At 39.7% G+C, this 10,472-nt stretch overlaps 1 protein-coding gene across 1 annotated transcript; it reads left to right on the top strand.

Annotated features, from left to right (window-relative positions):
• The first annotated feature begins 5,349 nt into the window (after positions 1-5,349).
• On the top strand, positions 5,350-8,168 carry LOC102591993 (uncharacterized). Its single transcript, XM_015308018.1, has 4 exons — positions 5,350-5,365; positions 5,472-5,623; positions 5,755-5,862; positions 7,579-8,168. Exons 1-4 carry the CDS (start codon positions 5,350-5,352, stop codon positions 7,969-7,971), a joined length of 669 nt encoding a protein of 222 aa, XP_015163504.1. The 3' UTR covers positions 7,972-8,168.
• The last annotated feature ends 2,304 nt before the right edge of the window (positions 8,169-10,472 follow it).

The raw sequence follows: 10,472 nt of genomic DNA on the forward strand, positions 1-10,472 counted from the left end.
CTCATATCCTCAACAAAGTTTAGGGGTCAGACAAGATTTTGAAAGAAATGAAAGAAGATGTGTCGACCCTTAGCCAGACGGTTACCTCCCGTTCAATATCGATCAAATAGTTGGAGACCTAAATGGGTCATATCTCGTCTCATTTAAACCCGAGACAATAAGGGGGGTTGCCTAGTGATACTATTGCCAACCCCAAGAATGAGTTTGAGTGTGGACTTGCGTTGTACCGCGACGTTAACTAAGGCGCTGGTTGGGAGGTAACCCAAGTTTTTATTTGTTTTTTATTTTATTTTGAAATAATGGTGTGTTGATTGTGCAGGTTAAAGTGTAGAATGTGTTTTAAAAGTGCAGGATGGTGAGCTAGAAAGTCCAGTCGATGACTCTTTTAAAAGGTCGGCGAGCCCGACTTGGACCGCCGTTGGACTCAAGATATTTTGAAATTAGAGTCTGTAAAATTCGGCGAGCCCAGGAGCATATTGGCGAATCACCGACCATGTCGGCGATCACGACTTAGTCCGTCGTTTGGACCCCCCCATTAACTGGAGGTCCTGTAAAACTCGGCGAGGTAAGTTCCCACTCGGCGAGTCACCCAGTGGGTCGTTGAGCTATACTAATGTCGCCGAATGGGCGAGAACTGGATGATTTTTAAAGGCCAAATGTTTAAACTTTCAAACTCTTTCACTTTCCCTCACTTTTGAACTTCCCAAACTCACACCCGCACAATATTTTTCATATTTTTGCATCTTTATCGCATTTTAGTCATCGTATTTGTTTTTGGAGTTGGATTAGTTTGCCGCCTAGCATTTCAAAGTATTTATTCAGCAACTAAGGTTGGTTTTTCAAACCCCGAGTTTATATTTAGCGATCTGTATTCCTTTGCAAATGATTATTATCTTAGTGATGTGTGTTGGGCCTCTCTGATTGTAATTGTATGCTTGTGGCTATTTTAATTTGAATATCATGCCTATAATGCCTGAATCGTTAAATTCCCATATTTTTCGTGCTTAAAAGATATTAAAATTTGTGGGTGTTGCTTGAATGTTGTTGAGTCTAGTCGGGTGAAGTCTAAGTAACCCGCATTTGTGCTTAATGGCGTATTTTTCCCAATGATGGAGCGGTTGACGTTATTCTTAAGGGAAAAGGTTGTCAAATGACCAAATTTGGCCAAACTGGGAGAAGTCTGAGTACCCCAGGGGAATGGTTAGTATGGGTCTTAGTTTAATTGTAATAGTGCATGCTTTGATTTTATTTTTTTGGGGGCTGCGAGGTTGAATTTGGAAGTTGGGGTTGAAAGTAGGCACGTTGGGTCGTTTGGCGACGCTCGGGCAAGCACACCGGATCACTCGGCGATTCGCTGAAGTTCCCCTGATCTCCTTTAATTTCTTTCTTAATCTTGAATAAGGTTCGATAACTTTCGGCGAGAATCCTGAGTTTGCTGAGTGCACTCGACGACTCACCGAAGATCTTCCTTGATCGCCTTTGTCTACACCCCTACTCCTTAAATGCACGGTAACTTTCGGTGGCCTAGTCTTTGCTCGTCGAATGTTGTCGGTGATTCACCAAAAGGCCCTTCCCATTGCCGACATTCCATTTATCTGAGAAATTTTTAGCCAATCCTTTCATCAAGCCCGATCTGGCTCGCCAAAGTAATTCAGTGACTCGCCGATTGGTCCGGCGAGTCTATCTGCAATTATTTTTCTGCACATTTTTTTTGAATTGTTTCTAACTTTCTACAATGTGTTTACAAATATGGCTAGACCTAAAGTAGCTGGTAGAGACATGCCACCCAGCAAGAAAGCCAAGGGGATAGCAATCAACGAGGATTCAGCTGCATCCAGGGCCAAGGTCATCAAACTTCTCACAACTGGTGGGAAAGGAAAGGGAAAAGGGAAGGCACATGTGTCACCGGAGGTGAGCTCCGACAGTGACGGTATCTACGCTACTCACCTCACCACTTATGAGAGTGAGGGCGACCACCAGGAGCACCAGACTGCAACTTCTGAGCCTGAGGATGATGAGTTAGTAGCAGCACAGAGGGCAGAGCTGCAATTCAAAAGGATGAAGGATCCGTCTAGGATCAGGACTCCCCGGGCCACCACTACTCCTCTTCTTGCTCCAGCACAGGTTGTGGTCTTAGCACCACTGGTACAGGGTCCTCCTTCCAAGTTTATGAACAGACTGAAAACTGAGGGGTTAAGGACAATCATTGAAAAAAAGAGGTTATCCACTGATGGATTCATCGACATGTACCTGGAGATTATGAGCTGCCCGAGATTTCGCAAGTTCCAGTTGTTCACCAAGCCTTGTGGCCCGTACATTCCAAATTGGGTCCAGGAGTTCTACACTGCTTACGTAGCCTTGGTGTCGCAAAGGAAGAAGTTGGCTGCAAAATTCAGGCCGGTTGATTATATGGTTGTCCAGGGCAAGAAAGTGTTGTGTGACAGTACTAATATAAATGCGGTATTAGAGTGTACCAACAACATTGCTGACACCCACCAGTACAGGGTAAAGACTAAGTCCTTTGAGAGCATGAAAAGTTGGCTAGCCCCTATCATATGTGATGGTACTCCGAGGTGGTTGGAGGCATGGGGTCCGATAGAAAAGAAAGACCTACATGTAGCTGCAAGGTACTGGTTAGGCTTTATCAGCAGCACTTTCATGCCATCCCAAAATGAGTCCGTCCTTTGCCACACAAAGGCGGCTTGTCTTGGCTCGATCATTGCACGAGAGCGCATAAATTTGGGTATGATCGTTGAGCAAGAGATGGCCATGAGGGCCAAGCAGCGTCGAACCTCCCTTCCCTTTTTGGTGTTGATTATCGAGTTGTGCAGATGAGCTCGGGTGCCTATAGATGAGAAGAAGGATGTGGAAGTGATTCCCATCTCTTCTACTGACATCCGTAGGATCGAGGCAGAATACTTGAAAGATGAAGCAGAGAGGAAGAAGGCAGCCCCGATGGACTCTTCCCCGGTCGTAGATACATATGCATTACCTGCAGATGCACTTTTGCCCACTCCGGCCCCTGGGCTTTCAAGTACATCATGTGTTATTCCTTCTGATACACCTAGTTCCTCTACTACTCCATTGCCTCCCAGATCTGGTGCTACTGCTACTACTGTCTCCCGGCTCCCGCTCAGTCAGGTTGCATTGCTCCGGATGGGGCAACTCACTCATTCTGCTGATCGTCGTGCCGCCAGACTTGAAGCCTTCATTCCGGGCATGATTCAGACAGCCCTCGCAGATTCTGTGACACTCTTGAGCGCTACCATTGATGCCCTAGCGGCTAGGATAGTGATGTGTGAGCGTGACCAAGGGGCCACCGAGGAGGTGATGGCTCTAAAGGCCGATATTGCTGCACTGAGGAGAGATATGGACCAGCTAAAGTCCACTGACATGTCCATGAATTTTGGAACGGTGGAAATCCCAGATGTGCTAGTTGAGCCAGATATGCCTCCGGCTACCACCAGAGATGATGTTCGAGTTGAGGAGGCAGCTGATCCCGAGTCTAAGATGGAGACAGATGAGGAGATGCTTGGGCACTACTAAAAAAACAGTGTTTAGCGACGGATATTAGCGACAAATTATATTCCGTCACTAAATAACAACGAATTAGCAACGGAATAGTCATTTTGTTGCAAAAATTACTAATAATTTTTTGAGTTATAATATAGCGACGGATTGGTGACGGAATATATTTTTGATCGCTAAAAAATAGCGGGAAAAATTGGCGCCCTAATTTTCGCTACGGATTTTGCAACAAAGTAGGTGTGACGAAATTTTTTACTATTCCGCGACTAAATTTGTGACGGAAAAGCGTTGCTAGATTTATAAATATATTTTTATGGAATTTAAATTATATAGTGACGGAAAAATCCATCGCTAGAATTTAATCTAAATTAATATAATTATTTTTTAGCAACGGATGTCATACTCTGTCACTAAGTTTGTTGCAAAAATATTTTAACTAAGTTTGAACCTTTCTTAATCTCAAAACACAATAGGAAACTACAAAACATTTTCCCTAAAAAAATAGGGTTTTCTTCCTCAGCTCTCCGTCTCAGCTCTCCATCTCAGCTCGTCCTCTCAGCTTCCATCATCTCAGCTCATGTCTCCTTCGTTCTCAGTCTAGAAATGTTCCCACGCTTCTGCTGCCTCAAGTGAAAGGTAATTTCTCTTTGTTCATCTATGTTCATCTCCTCTAGAAATAGGGTTGTGCTATGGTGCCGTGATTCCTTGAAACGGGTGGAAGTGGTCTTTGCAAAAGAAAATCAAATATTTTTCATTTTAATTGAAATTCTTACCATTGGAGATTGAGTTTTGTTTGGTGATGCTTTTTACAAAATATATTTATGTTCATCTCCTCTATACAGATAAATAACTAACCCAACTAGAAGCTAGCTCAATTAACCTGCGACTGACATTTGGTTGATGTTGATTTATTGATTGATGAACCTTCATGTTTTAGCCCTTCTCTTGCTTTCTCTCTTCGGATTGAGGTGTTCCATTCCATAGTGTACTGTAGTTGTCAGGATGTCCGGTACTTGGCAGAAAACAGTTGAGATTTCACTTATAATAGGTGTATTGTCTATAGAAATAGATGTTGTGTTAATGATACCATGTGTAGGAGGGGGAGATAGGCATCCTCTGTTCTGGCCTCCCCACTGTTGTCCATACATGAGCCGAGTTCTTGTAATGTGCTAGTTTTATCTACACCATGTAAAGTCCTCTCTGAACCTAGTGATCAGTTTAAGCAGTTTTGTTCTTCGTATATGAGGCATCTGGCATCCTTTAGGGATTTGATGGATGACCTAATTACGAAATGCATGATCTCGTTAGCTTGAGTTTACCATTTGGGGCTGCTTTTTAATGGATTTCTTAGTAGCTTAATTTAATAGTGGAGCGTAGTGTGGATAAAACCATCTACTGTAGTTATAATTGAAGATTCTCCGACTTAACTCTCCGGTAGTTGTTTTATTACTATTACCATGTCTTATAAAATCATGTGCATGATGGCAGAAATGCATATGTTTCTGTGAAGTTCAACTCAACTTCGTTTTCCTTAATTTCAATACGTTGGTGGCACTTTCTCCTCTCTTATATCCTATATGGGAGATGACTACATATGGTCTAGTTATTTGCATGAGGATTAATAGCTCCTCAGATCACTCTAGTGTTAATGTTGACTTGCCCGAGAGCTGATACATGATAAGTTAGATTCCGCTGGATGGCGAGTCCAGTGTCCCCCCTGTTGGTTATTGAGTTTGACAAAGCATTCGAGTGTCATTTACTGTGTGACAACTTACCTCTCATATTGTTCAATTGCCATGTGCAAGGACCAAATGAACAAAGATGTGGAAAGGTCACTGTAACATATCTTGAACATATCTGCTGGAAGAAGCGGGTCATGGAGAAAGACAATGTTGTTGTTATTTTCTGATCCCCGGAGGAAGCACCATAATTAAGCGTGTGAGCTACTTGTCGTCGTCCAAACCCCCGGAGAAAGCACCACTATCAAAGATTATCTCCATCTTCACTTCTAGCTGAAAATGAAAAGAAATTCACTCTTCTCTATCTCGCAATCGGAGGTGGCTCTATCTCAATTGGAGAACATCGCAAGAAACTTGTAAGAACATATTTCACAAATTATATAAGTAACATTTTTAGGTTATCTGATATATATACTTGTATCTAAATACACATTATGCAATAGATATTTTTGTATCTAAAAAGTGATTTTAATTTTCTTTTGTAAAGGCTATTGAAAAGGGTCGAGATCCAACACCAAGCGAGTTACATTTGCACGTCCATACGCATGGTAATGATGGAAAATCTTTTGTTGGTGAACGCTCTCAAATTGTCCATGTAAGTCCAAAACTTTGAAAATGCAAAAAGACATTTCTTTTTTAGGTCTATCATAATGGTTCATTTCATTTCTAGTATATGAAGATATGGTTGGTTTATGCTGTTGGAATATATGAAGATATGATTGGTTTATGCTGTTCGAAGTAGTATTAAGACATATAAATGTTGTTGGAAGTAGTATTAAGACATATGGTAGGTTTATGTTGTTGGAAGTAGTATATGAAGATATGGTTGGTTTATGTTGTTTGTTTATGCTGTTTTTTTGAGAAAAGGGTAACTGATGTTGATTTATGCTGTTGGAAGTAGTATTAAGGCATATAAATGCTGTTGGAAGTAGTATTAAGACATACAAATGTACATCTTTTTGAGGTCTATCATAGTCCTCTGCAGACTCTTGCATAGTAGACTTCATGTAATCTCGGTTCTTGGCATCATCTTTTCTTTTCTTTTTCATTTCTTTTTCAATCTTCTTCCATGTTTGCCTGGTTAACTTATTAATTAAATCATTAGGAAATGGAGCAAACTGTAATGGCACTGTCTAAATCTGGAAAGTAACCGTTAAGAATAAACTCAGTTTTCAGTTGCATTTGGTTTGGCATTTCTTGATGAAAGACCAATCCCTAGTAATTTTGGTACATTTTACACGTTCCAGGTTATTACCATCCCAAATCTTTTACACTTTCGAGTTAAAATAAAATCAAATTTCTAGTTTTCTTCTGTAAAATGTTTTAACCATTCCGAGAGATACAACTGGCTGCAAAGGATCAAATACAACAAGGGAAATCGATAAAATTTAATGATTTTAATCATCACTTAAAGCATAGGTCTAACAAAAATTCCAAACTGGTATCTAAAATTTCTTAAAGTCAATAGTTTTTTCAAGTAATACAGGGAAAATGCTAGATCATCAAGTTTACTTTTTCCTGCATCTAGTCAACTGAAGAAACTAGATATAAGCCTCTTAACTGTTTTTGCAGTGCATCATATAAGCCTTAATTATTGAATTGTACCTGCATGCACCGTGAAAAAAATGTTATTTGGAGTACAAATACAAAAGCCTCTCCAATCATATTATGTTTTTCATGTTGTGGCTTGGAAGTGTACTTACCTTGTGCATCTGCTTCAACAATGAATCAACCATGGAGGTGTGCTGTTTATTTTTTACAAGTTGATGACATTTTGTGAATCAAACTTCATTTTCTCTTCTATTTCTCGGAATGTTTTTAACTTTGAACATCCTGAAAGAACGAGAATTTCAAGCTTTTCCAATCGAATTCTCTTTGGTAGGGTTTTAAATTTCTGTAGTTCTTCATATTCATCAAGACTAACTTTCCAAGATCTCCAATAGAAAAATTGATTGGTACCAAACTTGTGCATTCTTCAAGAACCCGAATGCAGGGTCTTCGTGTGTTTTCCAGCCTTTGAGCTAGCAGGCTGAAGCTGCTGCTTAGTTGGTATGCCGAAAACTCTTGTTTCATATATACTTTCTAACTTGTCTCTTCATGTGTTTGTTGGGGACATGAATATTTTGTTGAATATTGTGTTGTCACAACTGTAACTTACAGTTTTAATCTAACCTTAAATGTACTGTAAGTTGTCTAAAAAGTATAGAACATTTAGTTAAACTATAAGGTTTATGTATGTTTCTGTCTTTTCCTTCCGTTTTAATTTTATTCCTAATCTTTAATGTTTTCTCTCTATCTCAATTTATTACAGGAAAAATATGAAGAAATATTACGGGAGAAAACAACCTCTCAATATGATATTGATCAATGTGAAGCATACTACCAAGCTGCCGGGGGAGAAAAGAAGAAAAGAATATACGGTCTTGGATCTAAAGCAAAAACTTACTACGGGCATAATCTTTGTGCCTCATCATCTGTAGCACCTTCAGTTTCACAATCAACATCGACAAGAAATATGGATGTGTTTGTAAAGGAAATGATTTCTGCCCTTACTAATCATTTTCTTCCAGTTATTATGGAGCGGGTACAACAAGTGGTTACTCCCATTGACAATCCATCACTTGTGACACCCATGGTGCCTCCTGCTATTACTAATGAGGAGGAGGTTGATCACGTAGTTTCAAGTGATGAGGGTATCCCTTAATTAGTCTCATGTAGATTTAATTTTTGATGTTGACTGTCTTTTTGAAAAGTACAAATTGTTGCGATGACAATAGTTGATGAATGTAGGTTCTCTTAAGAATAGTTGATAGATTGCTTTTGATGTTTTGCACCGAAAGTATGTGATTTGGAATTTGCTATCTACAACTTTTGAACCCTCTAAATATTATTTTATATGAATGCTTGTTATTTTAGAGGTATTTAGTAATATTTTAGCAACAAATTAAATGACAATTTGGTCGTCGCTATAAAAAAAATATTGGCGACGGATTAGCAACGGAACATATTAGTGGCAAATATGCGGGCTAAAAATAACAAAATATTTTTGTGACGGATAAGTAATGGAAATTCCGTCACTAATTTATTTGAAGTGACGAAATTAATTATGAAATTAGCAACGAACTATATAAGTATAACGACGGACCAGTCCGTCACTAACGAATGGCGACGAATATCATTCGTCTCTAATACGTCGCTAAATTTGCAACGGAACTATTTTTTCGTCGCTAAGAGATTACTAACGAGCGAAATAGTAACAGCCAACAATCCGTCGCAAATCCGTCGCAAATCCAGTTTAGCGACGGAATTCGTCAGTCGCTAAATGCTGTTTTTTTTGTAGTGGGGGTTACTAAAGAGGTTTCTTATGAGGGCCTTACAGAGACTGAGGAGGCCATGATCGATGCAATTGTGCAGACTTTTTTGGCAGATACACATTTGGCTGACCCTAGTGGAGCTGGTGATACTGTAGATGTGATCCTGAGTACTGAGACCCAAGTTCAGAGCATTACATCGGGCACTGATGCCCAGATAGATAGAGCGATTGTGTAGACAGGATCCCTCTTTACTCCCCTCTCTATCTTATCTTTTTATTGACTTTTGGATACTTTATTGCATTTGAGGACAAATTGCTTTTGTTTCGTGGTAGGGTGAGGCCCACCTTTTGTGGATGTTTGAGCTTGTGGCTCCTTATTTTAAATGTAAATGATTTTTGGTCCCTTCCAAAAATTTTGTGCCACCTCTTGTTTGTGTTTGAATGTGGTTGTTCTCTTGCAAATTTGAGTATCGGTCTTGATCAATATCGATGACTTGAATAGTGTTCATAATCGAACAAAAATAAAAGTGCGGCTACGATGAGGCCAAATAAAGTTGCATAGGCAATATGTGAACTTTTTGCATCTCATTGTGACTAGCCGGTTATCGAATGAGTCTCCTGTGATGACCATTGCACACTAGCGAAAGTGTTGAGTCTTGTTTGACATTGGTGTCAATGCCTTGTGTGATGAGCTTACCGTGAACCATGTGTGACGACACCTATAATTTTCCCCGTTGGTCTAGTTGACTAAGTGATGCAATCTCTTGAAATGATCTTAGGCAACTTTGAAGAGTGTGAAACAATTCGACATTATACCTCTTTTGTGGCCAACCTTGTGAGTGTGTGACCCTTTGCTTGAACACCCTTTGAGCCTTACCCTTTTTCTTGGAAGAAACTTGATGCAAATTGTGACCTTTCTTTAATCCTCATGATTTGTGGCTTGTTTGAATAGCCAACTTAGGCCAAAAATCTAAGTTGGGGGTATGGTGAAAAGAGAGGGTAAATCAAGAAATGCAAAGAATTCCCCTTTGACCCATGGTTTTGAGAAAGATGGAAACCCCTCCATACAAAAAAAAGAGAAAAAGAAGAGAAGAATGAAAAAGTTGTTGAATAAAGTCGTGAAAATGCAAACAGAAATGGGGTATCCAGTAGTCTATCGAAAGTGAATAAGGGGGTAACTTTTGAGCATGAGTGACAAATGATGAAGAAAAGGGAAGAAAGAATTGTTCATACCACATTTCATGAGGATTATAGCCATTGAGCCTAAATGACCATACCCTTGCACGCAGCCCCGTTAGAATCCTTGAAAAGACCTTTTTGATCTTGAGTGAGCTGAAACAATTGTTGGTTGGAAAATAAGGGCAAACCTATGGGTGAAATCATGCATTGTGTTTATCTTTTTGAGTGTGAGTGTTGATAGTGATTCCAGAGCTATAAGTTGTTGAACCATTGTGTGTGAATATGGAATCATTCTTTGTGTGAGGGCAGTTGAGTACCTTTGTTGAGCTTGAACTTGCATTTGAAGCAAGTATTGTGAACTTGAGAATCTTTCATAATGGTGAGTCACAACTTGAATCTTTGAGTGCACAATTGATCCTTTCATGAGTAAGTTGAGTCTTTTTGTGTGCATTCATGATTGAGTCTTATGTAGCATTGTTTGAGACATCCTTTTTTGAACTGCTGAACTTGAGTTTTACTTGAGGACAAGCAAAAGTTTAAGTTGGGGGTGTTGATGAGTCCACAATTTGGACTCATTTAGGGCTTTATTTGGATAGATTAACTGTCCTCAAATACTTATTTTGTGCCAATAACTGATGTAAAATTCTTGATTTCCAGGTATTTGGATTGAGGAACGAAGCATGGACACTAATGAGCAAAAAGGAACAAGGCAC

The sequence above is a fragment of the Solanum tuberosum genome, unplaced genomic scaffold, assembly GCF_000226075.1.
Source record: "Solanum tuberosum cultivar DM 1-3 516 R44 unplaced genomic scaffold, SolTub_3.0 scf00074, whole genome shotgun sequence".
NCBI lineage: Eukaryota > Viridiplantae > Streptophyta > Magnoliopsida > Solanales > Solanaceae > Solanum > Solanum tuberosum.